Source organism: Ictalurus furcatus, chromosome 12 (genome assembly GCF_023375685.1).
Source record: "Ictalurus furcatus strain D&B chromosome 12, Billie_1.0, whole genome shotgun sequence".
NCBI classification, from domain to species: domain Eukaryota; kingdom Metazoa; phylum Chordata; class Actinopteri; order Siluriformes; family Ictaluridae; genus Ictalurus; species Ictalurus furcatus.
This window is the reverse complement of record NC_071266.1, coordinates 23,151,679-23,172,611: the sequence shown is the minus strand read 5'-3', so window position 1 is coordinate 23,172,611 and position 20,933 is coordinate 23,151,679. Positions and strand designations below refer to the sequence as shown.

The 20,933-nt window shown below is 41.0% G+C and overlaps 1 protein-coding gene across 4 annotated transcripts; it reads left to right on the top strand.

Annotated features, from left to right (window-relative positions):
* Nucleotides 1-847: 847 nt before the first annotated feature.
* LOC128616132 (transmembrane protein 268) lies at nt 848-13,631 on the top strand. Of its 4 annotated transcripts, none has more exons than XM_053638655.1 (10): nt 851-1,337; nt 1,669-1,738; nt 2,526-2,644; nt 6,175-6,269; nt 7,375-7,482; nt 9,905-10,063; nt 11,035-11,145; nt 11,917-12,006; nt 12,547-12,756; nt 13,320-13,631. In XM_053638655.1, exons 3-10 carry the CDS (start codon nt 2,527-2,529, stop codon nt 13,485-13,487), a joined length of 1,059 nt encoding a protein of 352 aa, XP_053494630.1. In that variant the 5' UTR covers nt 851-1,337; nt 1,669-1,738; nt 2,526; the 3' UTR covers nt 13,488-13,631. The 4 variants fall into 4 exon arrangements, with proteins under 4 accessions (XP_053494627.1, XP_053494630.1, XP_053494628.1 ...); XM_053638653.1 differs by having other exon boundaries at nt 851-1,483; XM_053638654.1 differs by having other exon boundaries at nt 851-1,489.
* Nucleotides 13,632-20,933: the final 7,302 nt, after the last annotated feature.

Genomic DNA, 20,933 nt, shown 5'->3' with positions numbered 1-20,933 from the left:
GATTATAAGACGTAGAGCTAGGCACAGAACTGGAATGAAATTCAATGCAATTTTCTCCCTTCTCACTTTTGAGATAAAAAAAAAAAGCTATTGAGATATGTGCAAAAGAGATAAAGAACGTCATGGACAACTATTTAGGACTATATATAGTCAAAATGTGACCATGTGAAAGGTTTTCCCAGGCAAACACACATATATAAAATAACACCACCTTGACTGATGATATTTTAAAGCTTCAACATGAGGTGATACTGTGTTTCTGATTAGCAGGGTATATATTTGAAGCCGTTATCAACACACACACACACACACACACACACACACACACACACACAGACACACACATATGCATAGTTCATAAAACGTACATCTCATATTTACGTAAGACAAAATCTCAGTGGTACCTAGAACTGCACTAATCTGCTTGTGTTTGCTAATCTGTACCTCAAGAGGGCAGCAGAGAGACTTATTCATTATGAAACAACTTCTTCATTATGAAACAACATGCAAATATCAGTTTGGACTTCATCAGGCGTGTTGTAGCTACACCTATTGGCCATTATATCCAGGAAAAGTTGTTTTTATTACTGACTGTAGCACATTTGTTGCTACAGCCCCCCACTATCTATCAGTGCAAATGACCACCAGATATTACAAGAGTCCTGTGGTAGTCCCTTTCCATTAATGGACGTGTAGAAGAAGACAGATAAAGGTGTTGATATATATTTGGGAGCCTGCAAATGTAAAATAGAAATAGGCAAACGATTTCCTTTTGCTTACCGAGACTGAGTTGTGGTTATACTTAAAAACACAGGTTAGGGGAAATCCCCACAAAGAGCCATGATTTGAGAGACAGTGATTCAGAAGCACATGATCACCGACCCAAAGTTGACGACAGTTTAATCTGTAGCTTCGATTGACAGAAGTCGATCTAAGAAAGACCGATTTCTTAATATAATATTTTCAACTCTGCCAGGGGTTTTCGATCGAGACGTTCCCATGAGACGGTTTTTGAGTGATGCATCACTTTGAAGAATGATCGAGATTCTCAGCCGGACGCCACACCGAGAAGTTCCTCGGAGCTCCTCGGGTTATGTGGATCCGAGTCACGAGTCGAGGCGTGAAAGAGAAAGAGGAAAGAAAAAAGTGCACAAAAAAAGGGGGGGGAGGGGCTGCTGCTGCTAAGGTGTCGCAGGCATGCAAAGAAGGAAATGATGACAAACCTAGAGGGTCGAGAGAAAGAGAGCGAAAGAGAGCGGGTTTTGCAGAGCACGTAAGAAAAGAATGAAGAAGATCAAGACGACAAGGTAATAGCGGAGATGTTGAGAACCTGACAGGTGAGTAGGCGGAGCTGGCTCAGATAAACTCTGGAAGAGAAGTAAGAGCATGTGAAGCAAACAGAAAATACAAAATGCGACAGTGAAAGAAGACATGGACGTGTCAGCGTTATAATGTGTGTTTCCTGTCCTGACAGCTAGCAGCAGTAAGTGTGAGTGAGAGAGTGAGAGAGAGAGTGCATGAGAGAGAGAGAGAGAGAGAGTGAGAGAGAGAGAGCGCATGAGAGAGAGAGAGAGAGAGAGAGAGGGAGAGAGGGATGGTGTGATGCTGCATTTTATTCAATGGCATTTGTCCTTGTTCTCTTTCTGGTGCTATGTTTCTCATTCGCAGATCGGGAAGTGTTAGAGAGCAGCGAGCGGTGGGCATATGGTGCTGTACTGACTGCTTCATCTACAGTGCAGTAAGTTTCAATCTTATTCAGATCACAGCATGGGAGGAGCTGAGCTCTTTACTTCGACATAGGAAACATACACAGGTTATGCATCCTCATGTAGTATCTGCTCTCAGTCTTGTGTATTGGATGAACCGCTCTATGCGGAGCAGAAGATTCTTCTAGAGATATTCATTCATGTTTTGTTTGTTTTTTTTAAAAATGCTGTTCTGGTGAAGCAAGCCAAGTCGAGAAGGTACATTGAGGAATCTTTCTCTTTGATGAAAAACGTTTCACGAAACTATAAAAGAAGAAGTGCTCCAGGCTGGTGTTTCCCGTTCTGTTGTGCCTAGTTCTACACATGACTACTTTCTGCAGATCTGCAAATCTGCAGCCTAAAACAACAACAAAAAAAAAGAGCCATCGAGCTACCTGGCTTTAAAATCTGATTGGATAACGCGTTAGAACGTTTAAACGAGACAACAGGCTTGAACGGCAGTATCACTCGGACCGGCCGAGAGTTCATTATGAAGCTGTTGTGGAATCTCCAGCTGAAGTGTGAATGATGTGAGCAAGAGGAAAGAAGGAACAGCTTTGTCTGCCTGGAAGAAGTAACTATCAGCTGAACAACCGCTGATAATCATATGACACATGAGTGATTTAGTTGGATTGCGATGAAAGAAAATGAATCATGCTCTTGTTTTCTTCTCGTGCGTTGATTCAGTTCGGTTTTCTACAATCAAACTGTAAAGATATATCTATATATACGCGATTTCTAACAATCAGACAGATTATTGATCTCACGAAACTTTCTCAGCATGGCGGACGGGGCCGGTCAGCGGAACAGAGACGGGTTTGATCCTGAATCCGGATCAGGATCGTCGGAAAACACCCGGGTCCGTAGGACAAGCAGCGGAAGGTCCACATGGACAAATGGTATGTTGCACTAACATGACACTGGGATTTCCCAACTCTGAAATGCAGTCTATGTAGAATCTGGTGTTTAACGTTGCGGTTTTCTGCAAGTTCACTCTTAAACATTCACTTTATACTAACAGAACGATATTATTTGGGGCAGTGGTGGCTTGGTGGTTAAAGGCTCTGGGTTACTGATCAGAAGGTCGGGGGTTCAAACCCCAGCACTGCCAAGCTGCCACTGCTGGGCCCTTAACTCTCTCTGCCTCAGGGGCGCTGTATCATGTCTGACCCCAACTTCTACGGGGACATATGGGATATCATTTCACATAGTATAGGAAAGATAAGGACTTTTAGAGACTAAACCCGGGTTCACACTCTACGATTTGGTCCTCTGAGAATCCTAGAAGACTCCTATAATCCTGGGGCAAAGTCTGCAGTCTTTCATCACTAGTTTGCCGTGTTCCCCGGCAGCCGTTGCGCTAGAATTTTTCCTCTGATTAAATACGGCGCGTCTTCTTGTGTGCGTCCATCCTTTTTTTCGCGCCTCGACGGTCGTACACTACGACACTAATGACAGCCGAGACCCTACGGCGTGACGTGGCTTACAGCGGGGTTTATGTGCGTACAGTCTGACAAGCAACAGTCTCAAAGGACTATTAAAAATGGCACAGCGTGCACCCGGATTAATGCAGTGAGCTACAGACACACGGGCGAGGATAATATACATCGTAAGACAAGTCAGTATCGTATACATGCTGTTATAGGAAAACAATCAAAGAGCGGGTGATATGATGCAGCCACAAGCGAAACAGAGTTACTGCTACCGCCAAGTTATTATTCACAGCACAGCAATTTGACCAATTATTAAGTTTTACAACACACCATATGAATTTATAATAACATTCACGGAACGTCTGCAAACCACGATATTTCCTGTTGACACTTCCGTCATGGCAGCTATAAACAGTCGTCCCCTCACCAGTGTCTCAATTTCTTTTTCTCTCTATTTAAGTTAAGGAGTAAGAAGACGCACAGCTTGTCAGGTTTCCAAGAAACCGCCAAGTCTTCTGTCCTTAAGACTTTTCCTTGCTGGATAACATAAAGTTACAGTTAACCTAGCGCTGTGGAACACGGATCTGGTTCTGTGTATTAACTTGGACTTGGTCTTTCTTATCACATCCGTGAATTCTGACAGGAAGTAACAAAACGACGTCATTTAACTGAATTGAAATCACTTATTAATATGCCCATAAACAGTAGTTTTCTGAATAATTAAGATACCTTCAACTGGAGAGATAACTACGGAAGGTAATTGCAACTTTATTTATCGCTGTCGCGACTTTATATCTTGCAATTCGGACTCTTTTTGTCTCTCTCTCTCTCGCAAGTTTGAGTTAACATCTCACAATTCTGATATTTCTTACTCGCAATATGACTCGATGCAGTCCCTGAAACATGACTAACTTCAGATGACGAGCGTGCGGTAGCGTCTGGTTTTCCTCGTCATGACTAGCTGATGAATGTTGTTCTTATATAGCCCGTTTATAGGCATGATCGATGCTTTGTCGGTGCGTTACCAGTCGTGAAGTGGGCGTCTAAATGGCGAGAAGACGAGATGTAAACTCGTAATTGCGAGACGAAAAAAAAAAAAACGTCAGAATTGCGAAATCTCCAGAAATCCACACTGTAAAACCGGATAAGGTCGTTTACCTCAAAAAATTCGAGGAAACTAATTACCTCAACAGTTTTCAACTTGATAGATCAATTTCTTTCCGCCTAACACACTTAAATACAACAAAAATTGAACTCCAACCCTGTCGTTTAAAATGAATTTTTGTTATATTGAAGTGTGTTTGGCGTAAAGAAATCGATTTATCAACTTGAAAACTTTTTGAGGTAATTAGTTTCCTCGAATTTTTTGAGGTAAACGAACTTTAAACGAAGCCTTCCCAGAAGAGTGGAGCGTATCGTTACAGCAAAGAGGGGAATCAGTCTGGAAGGGGATTTTCAACAAGCGCGTAAGGGTTGGCTTCATAGTGTATGATTTGATAGCGTTAGTTAGCTTAACTAAACTATTACGTTGTGTAAAGAAAACAGTATTTTTTTTTATTCATGAAGAAATGCATTGACCTTAGTAGTGATCGTATATATTTTCCGACCGGCTAATCAAATTTTATAAATAGAGTAAATTTTATAACACCCAACTGTTTCTTAACAAAATTACGAACGGGCGTACGATATGAACATTTTATTTTCACACAGAAAAGTCCGTGTCTGGTTACTGATAACAGCACAATGTGCCGTGTGACCTGTACACGATTCACTCATTTTATTTACAGAGTTATAATATTTCTTGATCATTTGCTGACTCATATTTCCGTTATAGAAAGACAGAAATAAAGGACTGAAATTTTGAATTAAACACCATTAATGACGCCTTAAACATGTTTTGCCTTTCCAGCGATGACACATAATGTACCTTCCTCTCAGATACAAAAACATCCCCATAACTTTCAGTCTAAAGGGCAAACTAGCAGGAAACTGAAAGTGAAACGATAAAAAAAATGCTGACTGTAACACACACGCCTAACGAGAGGTATGGCGTTATCAGCCGAGATGTGGTTCTACAGCATGTTACCAGATTACGTATGAAGCACTACAATACCAAGCCTTCACACAAACATGTTGGCAGAATACTTTATATAACCTGTTTCACTGGTGTTACATACTGTGTGGTCCTGTATTATTCTGTATGTGTACCCGAGAGCTGTCGAAGTCTCGAATCTGATTGGTCAGAAGGCGTCGATTCATTTTCTATAGTTCTGCAAGGCAAATCTACACGTCTACATTAACGCGCTCGCTCTAACGCATCGTTGTTCCTATAGCAACGACTGATTCGTTCAAGAAGGACTTGTATGGTGGAGGATCTACATAATCTAACAGATAAAATAACGCCTTGTGATTTATCAGAGAAAAGTGTTCTGTAAGGATATGTTTGACATGTATGTATTTTTGTAAGGAGTCTCCGGTGACGGCGCTTTGTAACGGTTTTCCGCGAGTCTTCAGGACAGAGGACTTTGCGCTTTCTGGTTTTTATGTAACACGTCAAGCTGAATTTGTTGGCTTATTAACGTCAAGAGAGAGCGAAAACAAATAGAGGCCGGTGAGGTAATGACTGCTTAGAGCTGCTTTAACGTAAGTGATAACAAAGACTACGCAACATGAAATGTAGGTATAAACAGATCAAAAGTATGATGTAAAGTATGATGTGCCATTGGTCAATTAATTGATACAATTTTCCTATGATTTAAGAGGAATAGAACACTTTGGGAAATGTTTATTTCTTGTTTATTTATTTATTGTTTATTTTCCGACGTATAATGGCATTTTACAGGCGAATTTAAATACTTTACACGTACAGTGTACATTTATATGACGTTTAAAGGGCTTTTTTTCCTTTTTCTGCTGGAGCTGAATGTCCATTTTCAGTCTTACATCTTTGAGCATATTTGCATGTGTGTGTGTGTGTGTGTGTGTGTGTTTATCAGGTCAGAGTGTAGTGGCCATAACAACACCCTCTATACTAACACCAAGCTTCGACCTGGAACTTTGCTTGACAAAGCTGGAGGAAGAAGGCTTCCACGTCAGTACTCTCTAAACATCTCTTCTTTACATTCTTAAACGTACAGCCTCAAAACAGATCTAGGACAGGGGTGTCCAAAGTCCGGCCCCAGGGCCAAACGCGGCTCGCGGCTTCTCTGCTAGAAGGAATGATAGGTGGCCAACGCGTTAGAGGTTATTTTTCCTTTTTCAGATTCAGAATGTGTTAACACGGTTAGCTAAACTGTACGAGCCTTTCTTTTCCCCTGACTACACCTGCAAATGAATTCACAGAATGATATTTAGTCATGGCTACAGGCAAAAAGTGTCAAGTTAACAGTGAGAAGGGGCGATTTCCAAAGAGCTGGAAACCAGTAAGCATGGAAAACCTTTCGTGAAGTCTACTCTCCCAGTCCAGAGAAGTGTTGTAGGATGATTGACAGCGTTAAAATTGTCCTTAGTGTGCGAGTGTGTGTGTGTACGATTGTGCCCCGTGATAGGTTGTCACTCCATCCATGGTGTCCCCCGCATCCCCTGTAGGATAAGCCCCAGGCTCCCCGCGACCCTGTGTAGGATAAGCGGTAGAGAAAATGGATGGATGGATATATATATATATATATATATATATATATATATATATATATATATATATATGTGTGTATATACATACACACAGAGTCCTATAGACCAGTGGTTTTCAAAGTGGGGCCGCGGCCCCCTTGGGGGCCGACAGGGGGCGCCTGGGGGCCTCAACAATTTGGTGTGCGCATCCCTCCCACTAGTATGTTTTCTCTTTCTCACTCTCAGACAACCACACACACACACACACACACACACACACACACACACAATCAATTCCTAATGTAATGTAATGTAAAGATGTAAGATGTAATTATTAATAAAAAAAAAAAAAAGGGGGACATATTCAGAAGTCTGTATTTTTAATGTGTTTTAAATGAACACATCTCGCAAAAGGGGGGCCTCGGTCAAATGTTAACGCCATTTGGGGGGCCTTGCCCTGGGAAAGTTTGGGAACCCCTGATATAGACTATAGACTAAATTTGGACACCCCTGCTCCAGGAATGTTTCTGCCATGTAATACTATACTGTATATTACAGTGCTACTGTTTTTTTCTGCTCCAACGCAGATCCCTGCTGAGGACTTTGAGACTCCTCTCAGAACAGCGCTGGAACATCCTTCCATCAAAAGATACCTGTTCTTCAACTCGTCTCTGTTTCATTTCATCCTGGCCCCAGTAAGAGCCAATTTCCGATGGAACCTATTAAAGATAAATAAATAAAATGTAGTCAATCAGCCAGGACATGTTTAGTGTCTTATACTTGTTTTTGTTTTGTTGTTTTGTTTTTTGCTGTGCCATGGGGGGTATGAGTAATGCATATTTTTCCATAAATAAATGCAGATCGCTTAATATTCTTGCTTCAAATAACATTGTAGGTACATAATCTCATTTGATATGAACCATCCATTTTGAATGAAGTGTTTTGTAAAATAGCATGAAATGTCTGTATTTACAAATATGAGGGGGGGGGGGGGGGGTGAGGGGGAGTAATTCCGCATGTCCAGGATGGATACCTTCAAAAACATCACAGCGTTCAGCTACACTGTGAATTTTTTTTTATAGATTCCTGAAATTCACACTGTGTCTCAAACCACATTAGCAAGTCTGTGCAACATTACTGAAGAACTGTGTGTGATCTGAAAGAGAGAGAGAGAGAGAGAGAGAGAGAGAGAGAGAGAGAGATGTGTGGATATTTATCTCCAGAGCAAAACGTAAAAAGAAAGCAAACATCATAAGATACCAGACATATCTTGGCTGATGGACTATGTTTGAGGTGAATTTAATTTCAGATTAGATTATTTTAAGCTAAACATTTAAACATGTCTAAACGTGCTCTCGGCAGAATGAATTCAAGAACTGGAGGATATCTCTGGTTATACAACTCACAGCATGGCTGTGACATACAACGCCAATTCCGAAAAAGTTGGGACGGTATGGAAAAGGCTAATAAAAACAAAGATGTGTAAATGTACTTTGACGTATAAAGACAAGGTATTTGATGTTTTACCTAATCAACTACATAGGTAAACATTTATTTTGAAATTGATGCATGTTCCAAAACACGTTCCAAAAAAGTTGGGACGGGGCAGATTAGGACTAATAGCGATGTGAGAAGTTGAAATAAGAAGGTGATGTGAAACAGGTGAGGTAATCGTCTAATCGTAGTACATAAGGAGCCTCCAAAAAAGGCCTAGTCCTTCAAGAGCAAGGACGGGTCGAGGCTTGGCAATCTGCCAACAGATGCGTCAGTGAATAATCCAACGCTTTGAGAACAACATTCCCCAAAAACAAATCGGTAGGACTTTGGACATTTCATCTTCTACAGTGCACAATATAATTAAAAGATTCAAGGAATGCGGTCAAATCTCGGTGCGTAAAGGGCGAGGCCGAAAACCACTTCTGAATGTGCGTGATCTCCAATCCCTCAGACGTCACGGTCTTAAAAACCGTCATGAGTCTGTAATGGAGGTCCTGACATGGGCTCGGGAATACTTTGGTAAACCTTTGTCAGTCGACACCATTCGCCGCTGCATCCACAGACGCAAGTTAAGGCTTTACTATGCAAAGCAGAAGCCGTACATTAAAACTGTCCAGAAACTCCGCCCCCTTCTCTGGGCTCGGTCTCATCTGAGATGGACAGTAACACAGTGGAATCGTGTTTTGTGGTCTGATGAGTCGACATTTCAAATAGTTTTTGGACAAAACAGCTGTCTTGTTCTCCGGGCCAAAGCGGAAAAGGACCATCCAAGCTGTTATCAGTATCAGGTCCAAAAGCCAGCGTCTGTCATGGTATGGGGGCGTGTCAGTGCCCATGGCATGGGTAACTCGCACATCTGTGAGGGCATCATTAATGCAGAAATATATGTACACATTTTGGAGCAACATCTGCTGCCATCCAAAGCAGGACAAAGCCAAACCACATTCTGCCCGGAGTACAAGCGCATGGTTGCGTAAGCAGAGAGTGCGGGTGCTAGCATGAACTGCCTGCAGTCCTGACCTGTCTCCCATTGAGAATGTGTGGCGCATTATAAAGTGCAAAATAGTTCAACGAAAGCCCTGTACAGTTACACAGCTGAAGAAATGCATAATGGATGAATGGGGGAAAATTCCTCTTGCTAAACTTAACCAACCGGTGTCTTCACTCAGCGTCCAAACGCTTAATAAGTGTTATTAAAAGAAAAGGCGATGTTACACAGTGCTAAACAGTCGACTCTCCCGACTTTTTTGGAGTCTGTTGCAGTCATCAGATTTTAAATGAGTGTATATTTTCAAAAAATTAATTAAATTCACAAAGTAAAACATCAAATAATGTGTTAATAATGTGATTTCAATATAAATACAGGTGAACTGAATTTTTAAATGACTCTTTGTTTTTTTTGTTTTTTGCATTTTCCATACTGCCCCAACTTTTTCAGAATCGGTGTTGCAATTCACTTCATTCATGAATCATAATTCATTTCAATGCCTCACAGTTCCTTCATATGACTCACTCAGCTCTGCTCCGGAGTTTGTTGCAGTTTAGCGGACTTTGACGTTGTTATTTCAGTAGGACGTGGAGTGTGTGCATTTGTGTGACGTGACTGGTTTCTCTCGGCAGATTATGTATGTGGTGCTGTGGTGTGCCCTGTACTCCAGTCTGCACCTGTACCTCAATGAGAGCATCATGAAACTCTGGGTTCTTTGTCTGTGTGTGAGCATCGTCGTCCTCGTCATCACCGCCGTCATCATCCTCGTCTTCCACTACAGCAACAAAGAGGCAGGAAAACGCTTCATTTCAAAGCCCTCTTCCAAACTCACCAAGGGAAATTCACTCCCAGCTAGTCCACGAGCTTAATTATTGTCTTCAAAAATTTGTACATGTGTTGTTTGAATAATCAATCTATGAGTGTAAGACCACTTCTGGAGTATTAATGATACCGTAGACATGGTTTACCATTCCAGTCATGTGCATTGTGTAGTCTTGCATGCACAAATCACCCCATGACTACACCAAACATTAGCAAGATCAACTTGAATCTCCTGAACCACCATTAGGGTGTCGCATCCACCTGGATGATGTGACGGCAGCCATAGTGCGCCCGAACACCCACCACACACCAGCTATTAGTAGAGAGGAGAGCGTGATGTAGACAATTCAGAGATGGGGATTATTACGGGGCCGTGATAGAGAAGGACCAATGGGGGAATTTCGTCAGGACAACGGGGTAATTTCAGAAATCTCCTGGGAATTTCACACACAACAGTCTCTAGAGATTTTACACAGACTGGTGTGCAAAAGAACAACAACAACAACAAAAAACATATGGACGTATTGGTTTGAGCTGCAAGGAAGGATACAGTAACTCAAATAATCACTCTTTACAACCGTGATGAGCAGAAAAGCATCTCAGCATGCACCAAGTCTTGAAGCTTCAGGTGGATAGCTCCAACAGCAGAAGACCACATCATCATCCACTCCTGTCAGCTAAGAACAGGACTCTGAGGCTATCATGGGCACAGAGAAGCTTAGAAAGATTTCTTATTTCTGTTTCGTTGAAATTATAGTTCGTATTGTTTTAAAGTGTTTTTCTGCCTATATTAATAATATATTTTCAGAGATAACTTTGAATCACAGTGATTTATATAGAAATAATCTCTGCCAAGGCCACCTGAGTGCACAGGTGGAGTCAGGTGAAGCTTGTATAGCAGTTCTATGATTTAAGACCGTTGTCGCGTTTCTCGGCACAGATCAATGTGAATATTGACGTGCGTCTGGTGCGAGTCAACGAGCGGCTCATCGGGTACGGTCTGCTCCTGGGGGTAGCGGACTGGATTGAAAAGTGCACTGGGAAAATGCAGGTAAGGTTCTTCAACGAGAAGAAACCTAAATAGTAAACTGTCTGTGTTTCATCTATGTGCTCTCTCATCTTTCAATTGACATTATGGATCTGTTAGGAAGGGCGTGTCAGTGTTTTATGAAACGTCACCTGATTGGATTTTGAGTAAATCCAAACCGTTTGTAAAATTTGCAAAAGTCTGGATTACATACTGTAAAATGCTCACAAAATCTGAATAAGCAATTAACACAACTTAATGGCAGCAACGACAGTGACCGTTTAATACCATTATTAAACCATTAGCATACCATAAAACCATTATTAAATAGAGTATTGATATAAATGAGCCAGTTTGAAGTGCTTATACTGTATTCTGTTTCATAGTGGCACTTCATGTCTCCAATTTTGACTTGAGCCACGGTTTTGAATTTGACTCGGGCAGAATAAACGAATACATCCCTACCCAGTCGTCTTTAAATATATATATATATATATTTTTTAATCTAGGAAACTCTTTTAAAACTGACATAATAGCTCTCGCCCTGTAGTTAATCTCTGAACTCTGAAAAGTATTTTTTTCCACGGCTCTTTTATAGAAATTTTCCAAGAACTCGGTTCAAACTGCTGAAATGCTTTGTTGGTTCTGGTCTAAACTGAGACTGCTTTTTTTTTCCTTTATGCATTTGTATACAGAATCAGGTTAAACTCCTACTTTATCTGATAAAAACATGTTTCTATCACAGCATGAGAGTTTTTATGAACAGTCTGCTCTCTCTCTCTCTCTTTCTCGTAGCTTTGTTGTGTGTTCTGGGACTTAGGTCCCTGCCTGCGAACCCTGACTGAAACTTTAGAGGAGCTGGACTTGGTCAGAGATGAGATAAAGGTTTGTAGGCTACTTTTAACCAGCAATACAAAATAGTGTTGGACATACACAGACTTAATATATATATATATACACATGCGCAATTATTTTTAGATATTATATATGAATAAGGGCACACGGTGGTTTAGTGGTTAGCACGTTCGCCTCACATCTCCAGGGTTGGGGGGATTCCTGCCACTGCCCTGTGTGTGCGGAGTTTGCATGTTCTCCCCGTGCTGCGAGGGTTTCCTCCGGGTACTCCGGTTTCCTCCCCCAGTCCAAAGACATGCATGGTAGGCAGATTGGCGTGTCTAAAGTGTCCGTAGTGTATGAACGGGTGTGTGAGTGTGTATGTGATTGTGCCCTGTGATGGATTGTCACCCTGTCCATGGTGTACCCCGCCTTGTGCCTGATGATCCCTGGGGTAGGCTCCAGGTTCCCCGCGACCCTCGAGGATAAGTGGTATAAAAAATGAATGGATGAAAAGATGGATGTATAGAAATATTTTAAGTTTTCACAATTATAAAATCAAGAACAAATCTTCTCCATTTTACTCTCTAGAACAAACTGAAGAAAAGAATGTCCCACCTCATCGTAGTGGCTGAATTCCCACTCCCTGAGCCGGACGCTGGAGAGATCAGCGAGGATCCTGATGAAGAGTACCCCCTGCTTGGACCGGGCAGAGAGAGTCGCTCTCCACCCAAGAAAAGAGAAGAAGTTACACTGACCCAAACATTTAGTCTGTTACCGGACTTTACCCTCTCATATCAGGTACAGAGGCATAGAGAAGTTCACTCCCGTGCTTCACTAATGGTCTCAGTTTTAAATAACACCGTTGTCATAGCAAGCAGAAATCATTAAACTGAGCCAGTGTGTAGGTGAATGTGAGACATTACCCAGCTGCTGCTAAGCTATACTTAGCTCTTCTATAAATAAGAATGTCCTCTACATTGATGTGACTTAGAAAGAAGCAAATTATAGACTGAAAATATGGTACAGGGGTAGCACCATTGCGTAGCAGGTAGCTACAGGGGTAGCACCCTTGCTGCCTCACAGCTAGACGGTCCCTTGTTTGATCCTGAGTTTGGGTTATGGAGTTTCACATGATCTCAATGTGTTTCTTCGCACAACCCAAAAAATGCCAGCTGGTATATTGGTGACTTCAGATTGCCCCTAGGTGTGAGGAATTGTGCAAGTGTGTGTATGGACTCTGAATCCTGCGACCCTACGACCCTGATGCTGAAGTGTTTAGTGAAGATGAATGAATGGTACATGGTTTATACACATTGTTGACTGATTTGTATGTGTGTGTGTGTGTGTGTGTGTGCTTCCAGGACATTGCGAACCAGCTTTTGATGATCTACAGTGCCGTCTACGTGAAGCTGCTTGTATCAGAGAGGCTTCCCAGTTCCTCGTGTGGACCTCTAGATTCAGAGAGGAATCACTGCACAATGGCATCACTTTGTCTTTGTCAATATGTACAATACAAACTCCTTCAGTAGAGAGATTAGAACTGGGAAAGACTGTCCAAAATACATTTCTGTAGCAGTTCTCAATGTGAACAAACCTGAGCATGCTGTTCTATAAATGTTCTTTAAATTATTTGTTAAGCTGCTTTGTGAAATATATATTTCTTCATTTAAAGTGGTGAGTTGTGATGTTCTAGTGTGGATCTTACATAAAGGTTGTGTAGGAAGAGAGAGAGAGAGAGAGAGAGAGAGAGAGAGAGAGAGTCGCTGATGCATTTCAGAGATTATGCTTAGGCTGTCAGCATGAATCACAAAACGAGTCAGTAAATCTGTGCAGAAGTGCATGTGGAAAAAGCTCATTCTAATTCAGCAGAGCATATGACAACACAGTTTAATAGAGAACAAGGGAATGTAACAGCACAAAGTGGAAACCGGCACAATGTAATGTTATACCATGCACCAAAAAAGGTAACGATAATGTAACGAACCAGCACATGGGGGCAAGCGTTACAGTGCAATGTAATACAGTGACATTACAGTTTCAGTGAATAAGGCAGCACAGTGAAATGTAACAGCTCAGGAATAAAGAGAGCACAATGCAAGGACAGTGAGGAAGGCAGTATAGTGAAAGGTAACACAGGACAGGGAGGTAAATAGCATAGTGTAATGTATCACAGCACAGTGTAATGTAACACAGCCCAGTGTAATGAAAAACAGTACAGTGTGACATAACATAGCACAGTGTAATGAAAAACAGCACAGTGTAACGTAACACAGAACAGTGTAATGAAAAACAGCACAGTGTAATGAAAAACAGTACAGTGTGACATAACATAGCACAGTGTAATGAAAAACAGCACAGTGTAACGTAACACAGAACAGTGTAATGAAAAACAGCACAGTGTGACAACACAGCACAGTGTAATGAAAAACAGCACAGTGTAACGTAACACAGCACAGTGTAATGTAATACAGCACAGTGTAATGAAAAACAGCACAGTGTAATGAAAAACAGCACAGTGTAACGTAACACAGCACAGTGTAATGTAATACAGCACAGTGTAATGAAAAACAGCACAATGTAACATAACACAGCACAGTGTAACATAACACAGCACAATGTAACGTAACACAGCACAGTGTAATGTAACACAGCACAGTGTAATGTAATACAGCACAGTGTAATGAAAAACAGCACAATGTAACATAACAGCACAGTGTAACATAACACAGCACAATGTAACGTAACACAGCACAGTGTAATGTAATACAGCACAGTGTAATGAAAAAACAGCACAGTGCAACGTAACACAGCACAGTGTAATGAAAAACAGCACAGTGTAATGTAACACAGCACAGTGTAATGAAAAACAGCACAGTGTAACATAACACAGCAAAGTGTAATGTAATACAGCACAGTGTAATGAAAAAACAGCACAGTGCAACGTAACACAGCACAGTGTAATGAAAAACAGCACAGTGTAATGTAACACAGCACAGTGTAATGAAAAACAGCACAGTGTAACATAACACAGCAAAGTGTAATGTAATACAACACAGTGTAATGAAAAAACAGCACAGTGTAATGTAATACAGCACAGTGCAACGTAACACAGCACAGTGTAATGAAAAACAGCACAGTGTAATGTAACACAGCACAGTGTAACATAACACAGCACAGTGTAACGTAATACAGCACAGTGTAATGAAAAACAGCACAGTGTAATGAAAAACAGCACAGTGTAATGTAACACAGCACAGTGTAACATAACACAGTACAGTGTAACGTAATACAGCACAGTGTAATGAAAAACAGCACAGTGTAATGAAAAACAGCACAGTGTAATGTAACACAGCACAGTGTAACATAACACAGTACAGTGTAATGAAAAACAGCACAGTGTAATGAAAAACAGCACAGTGTAATGTAACACAGCACAGTGTAACATAACACAGTACAGTGTAATGAAAAACAGCACAGTGTAATGTAACACAGCACAGTGTAACATAACACAGTACAGTGTAACGTAATACAGCACAGTGTAATGAAAAACAGCACAGTGTAATGTAACCAAGCACACAGGTTAGTGTAATGTAATCATGATGTTCTTATATCACAACATACAGTCATGTGAAAAAATAAGTACACCCCATGGAAATTGCTGGCTTTTTTGACATATTTAGACAAAAAAACATTCATCATCTTTTCATCATCAATCATCTTTGAAACAGTGCCAATTAATGAAGTTGATATACTTGAACAAAACCACAAGGAACCATAACCCTCCATTTCTTCTTTTTGAGCCATTCCTTAGTAGATTTTCTAGTGGGCTTAGGATCATTATCCTGTTGAAAAGTCTACTTTCGGGTTCCACTTCAACATTCAGACAGATGGCCTCACATTATCTTCATGCACTCTTTGATACGATGCAGAATTCATAGTCGAATCAACGAATGCAAGCTGTCCAGTCCCTGAGGCAACGAAGCAACCCCAAACCATAACATTTCCACCACCGTGCTTCACAGTTGGTATGAGGTGCTTCTCCTGGACAGCTGTCATTGGTCAGCGCCAAACATGTCTGCTGTTACTATGACCAAACAACTCTATCTTTGATTCGTCTGTCCAGAGCACATTATTCCAAAAAGCCTAGTCTTTGCCTATATACTCAACGGCAAACTGTCATCTTGCAAAGGCTTTTTCCTGGCACGCCTCCCATGCAGGTTAAATCTGTGCAATCTCTTTCTGATTGTAGAAGCATGCACTTTGACACCAACAGCTGCAAGACTTACTAGCAGATCCTGTGATGAAATTTTGGGGTTCTTGGAGACTTCTTTTTGCATCAGACAGTCAGCTCTTGGGCTGAATTTACTGAGACTGCCGGTCGTTGGTAAATTGGCAGTCGTTTGAAATCTGCACTATTTGTAGAGGATTTTCCTCACAGTGGAATGATCTATTTCAAATAATTTGGAGATCTTTTAATCTCTTGCCAGACCAATAGGCATCCACAACCATTTTCAGAAGACCTTAGAGAACTCTTTTCATCTTGGCATGATGACACCACACACCTCCGTAACAAAGGGAACACCAGACACTAGATATGAGAGGGGTATAAATAAGACAGGGTCCACCTGCACTCCCTGAGCAGGTTCTAATCACTGGCGCACAATCTTGAACACCCGATTCAAATTTTCAAGGTGTGATAAATGTAGGGGTGTAGGTACTATTTCCATGTGACTGATCTGTTTTTTGTTTATTTACATTGTAAAAGAATCACTACAAAATGACAATTTTGTGCGTCATTTGATAGCGTGCATCACCTTTATTAATAGGTACTGTTTCAAAGAGGATCGAATGTCTGCTTGTCCAAATATGTAAAAAACAAAACAAAAAAACCCCTTATTTTTTCACATGACTGTATTTCATAACATATGGTCGTATTGTCCAGCCAGGAATAATGTAATACAGCACAGTGGAATGTAACCAAGCACAAGAAGAAAAGCAGCCAAAGCTTCAGCCATTAATCCACGGTGATGTACTTTGGGAGTGATTGCTCAGTGAGTAAACAGACATGGCGAAAGAAGCGGCGAAAATTCGAGCTGGAAAGACAGAAGCATGTGATGGAGGAGGCAGCGTGATTCCTGCTTAAACGATCACAAAGATGCTGCGTCTCATTGGGGGGCTAAACGACCATCTGTGTTCTGGCAGACTAGTCTGGCCAGCCTAGTTTGCCAAATATAACTACAATTCCAGTTCACCCGCTCTCCCAGTGCTCTCGGATTCGTTTTCTCGGCTCTGAATACACATCTTATATTAATGAAGTGATTAATATAAGCCCCTGAACGTTAAAAGGCAAAATGTAGCTCTTACTACACAGTCGAAATCTCCCAGATGAGAAGTGTTAGAAGAATACACAAGCGTTGCTCGAATGCATATAGTATTTCATCGAACATGGTGACAAGAAGAGAGAAAAAAAAAGAGTGAACGAAAGGAAAAAAAAAAAAAAACAGGTCATCTATAAATAGCAAGCACATGTGAGACGAAGGAAAGAAAATGCCACAAGGAGAAACAGAGAGAGAGAGGAGGAGGCGAGACAGAGATCTGCACCACAATTCATTCCTGCAGTGGCTTATTTTTAATTTAAACAGGATTCATACACAATAAAGGCATGTATAGCATCATTCAACAGAATAAACCTTAGAAGCACAGGTACACAAGTCATCGGGCAGGCTCTTTCGACAAGCCACCTGCCACATTTACAAGCTCAGAGAAAATCTTAAGAGTGCAGTAACTATAGGGAACCATACTTTTTTTTTCTTTTTCTTTTTGCAAAGTCATCTGTAACAATACAGGACCAGATTTATATTAGATCAATGCAGAAAAGCATTTATATATATTTTTTGCTGGAGTTCTATCCAGGTACTGAGAACCCACAACATCAATACGATGCACTGGCAGCAGATACTTCAATCATTATAATACAAACAGATCTTCTGTTCAATGCATTTCGAGTCAGATTCCACTGGTGGATGATTTTATACACAGCCAAAAATTTCTCGACTGTTTCCACGGGTTTCTGTTTTGTTTTGTTTTTTTTCTGGGTTTTTTTTTTTTTAAATAGTAATTAAAATAGGTACATCGATACATCTGTAGTCATTTGCATTTACATTAAAGCTCTTTATCTAAAAATGGACGGATTTAAGAAAACGAGAGCAGAAAAGATCCGATTTGATACACTGTTGGCCAAATATCGTTTAAGTACTGAAGAGAAACATGGGTGTCGCTAGGAAAAATAAATAAATAAAATAAATAAATTAGTGAGAGGAGCAAAGTGGCATGGGCTTGAGATTTCCAACCAATCTTCAACCAATTTTTAGATACTTCATTTGTACTGGGTTTGAAATAAAAGCACCAGGACAGTCCCAACAACCAGCCTGGCAGCTCATATCAACACATATCTACTCAGAGAAAAACCAAAGGAAAACTTCACCCTGAAGCACATTAAACACGTTTATACTGGAATATTACTGATGTACGTAACGATTCTGGTGAACGATGCGGACGACTAGATGTGGGCGTGTCCAGCGACACGACGAAGTTGAGAAAAGTCGAACTTTATGCAAATTTTGGAGTGATTTGGTGCAGTGACTACCAATGGGAGTGAAGACAGAAGAGCGCAAGTGATCCGTGATCCGCCGTGCTGCTTGCGAGTCTTTTGTGAAATGTTTCGCTTGTGCTTTCGCTGCAGAAAGATGGCCGCAACGGCAAAGAGCACAACCTTCATATATTCTCTGGTGAATTTTATATACGAACGCTCTCCATCCAGAATGTTTCATTTTAGCGGCAAGAAAACTGGTTTTGTTGTCAAAAAGTTCAACGCCAGCTGCGCCACCCGCTGATCAATGTTACTATGGCAACCAGTAGTCGGATCGGAACGCCTGCTGGCGACTTGCAGCCATTAAACGTGCTATATGTGTGAACACAGCTTCAAGGACAATACAGCTCTGCTGTATCGTGCTCTTTGTGTAGAGATGAAACAAGGGCTAAATCCCACTGCAACACTCTAATCAGCAGGTTTGGTAACTGGAATGGCATTGTGGGTAACGTTAAAACCAAAATAATGTTAACCAAAATAAAATGTCCGTTCAGAATTTCGTTGCAAAATAAATCTTGGATGCCACTGTAGATCACGTGTTAATTATAAATATTAATATGCAAGTTGCTCAGGGTGGATTTTTCCTTTAAGGGGGAAATTTACAAAAAAACCCTAAATCTCCTTTCCACCAAAATCTCAAAGAATATACCAAAGGTCCACGTGTGGTGTGTGTTCGGCCAGAGTGGCTGATGGGAGGCGCATTTGGAGCTGGTAGAACGAGTTCATTTTCAAATCACCTCACACAGGTAGGTCTGTGTAAAAGTGGAATTTATCAACGTCAGTGAGTGCTGCTTCACTTGACATTACATTACATACAGTGTATCCTCATCAAACGGTATGGCTTTCAGCAGCAGCACCAAACATCTACAGAAACAGTAATGACTACACAGACCTTCCTGTCGCTGACAATTATTCGGACGGCCAACGACCTCTAACCTCAAACCCTCCAGCCGCAGAGCGCCGTCTCATCACTGCGAGTCTGTCACTTCTCATTGTTAAGCATAAGCAGTTGGGTAATGCAGTGTTCACCGAGCCTGTGAGGACTTGACATTTTCCTCCATTTCTGAAACTATCCGTGACAAATCTCCTGTGGCTCTGCGCGTAGGAGAGGAAGCTTTCAGGGGACGAGCCTGAGGCAAACCAGAACAACAATCCTGATGAAAGCAAGCCTCTCTGCATTCTGCTCGGATCCGGGAAGTTACGAGGCGGCCGACAGAGCTGTAGAAAACGTGAACGCTTTACTTGACGCTATGTATTTTGTTTGTTTAATGTGTAGCGTTTACAAGGGGAAAAGTCTGTAAAGGATCTCTCAATGTGTCGTATTGTTTTTTTTTTTCCTTCTTTCTCTTTTTAATTCACCCTTAAATCCCGTTCGCTCTTTATACCGAACCCAGAAGGAAGGCAGCAGCATTTACACCCTCACAGTGCATGAAAAGTGCGTCGCAACATGCTTAGCTAAAAATACGCCGCACTGTGACGTTGTGCGATCTGTAATGATCGTACGTAATTATCAAACCATAAAAATAATTCAGTTCAACACTAGAGCTATGGCTGAATATAATAATAAATATATAATAATGATCATAATAATAATAATAATAATAACAATAGTAGTAATAAATACTTAAATGAATACACAAACAAATAAGTTATAAATAATGCATAATACATAACATAACAGAACACTGCCACACAATAATTATATATCCTTCCTATATCCTTTACCATGAGGCAGTAACACTTTATTTGAGCGGCGAAGAATATTTTTCGTCGTCATAACATTCCACCGAGTGTTTGGAAACAGAATAGTTTCTCTGTCAGCAAAGACCAATATTCGCCTTATTAAACATGTACTTCTTTTTTTTTTTTTTTCCACACCGACTGTAGTAAAAGTCTACTCTATTGTTATTCAACCGAGTAAAGAATGATTATCGCTTCTGCTCAGCTACCTAACACTTTTATATTACAATACGAGTAAATAATAGCAGATCGGGCTGCGTGATCGTGTTCGTCAGTGCCAGGAAATACCTCACTTCTACTGTACAACACTGAACCTAAACAGATGAATGGCACAAATCAATGACAGAATGGACCGAAAACAAACACAGTGCATAACCTATATGGAACAATGTCGGCTTGTTTGTCGTTTGTAGATTACTAAACTGATTAGCGGAGCTTTTCTGCAGATGAAACCATGGGTGTGATTCGGTCCCAGGTCCAATTAGAGGTTAATTAAAGATGTAAATCTGGGCCAGTTGGCTAACACTGGAAACGATTATATAACGCTTTAGGTTTTATCCTTGACTGTTGTAGTGAGTGTGCTGGG

Bases quoted from the DNA above. Each gene is read 5' to 3' on its own strand.
- LOC128616132 (XM_053638652.1), top strand. From the start codon at position 1,518: ATGAGAGAGAGAGAGAGAGAGAGTGAGAGAGAGAGAGCGCATGAGAGA. The intron at 2,645-6,174 runs GTATGTTGCACT...TGTGTTTATCAG, and splicing joins AAGGTCCACATGGACAAATG to GTCAGAGTGTAGTGGCCATA. The intron at 10,064-11,034 runs GCAGGAAAACGC...TTCTCGGCACAG, and splicing joins TCCACTACAGCAACAAAGAG to ATCAATGTGAATATTGACGT.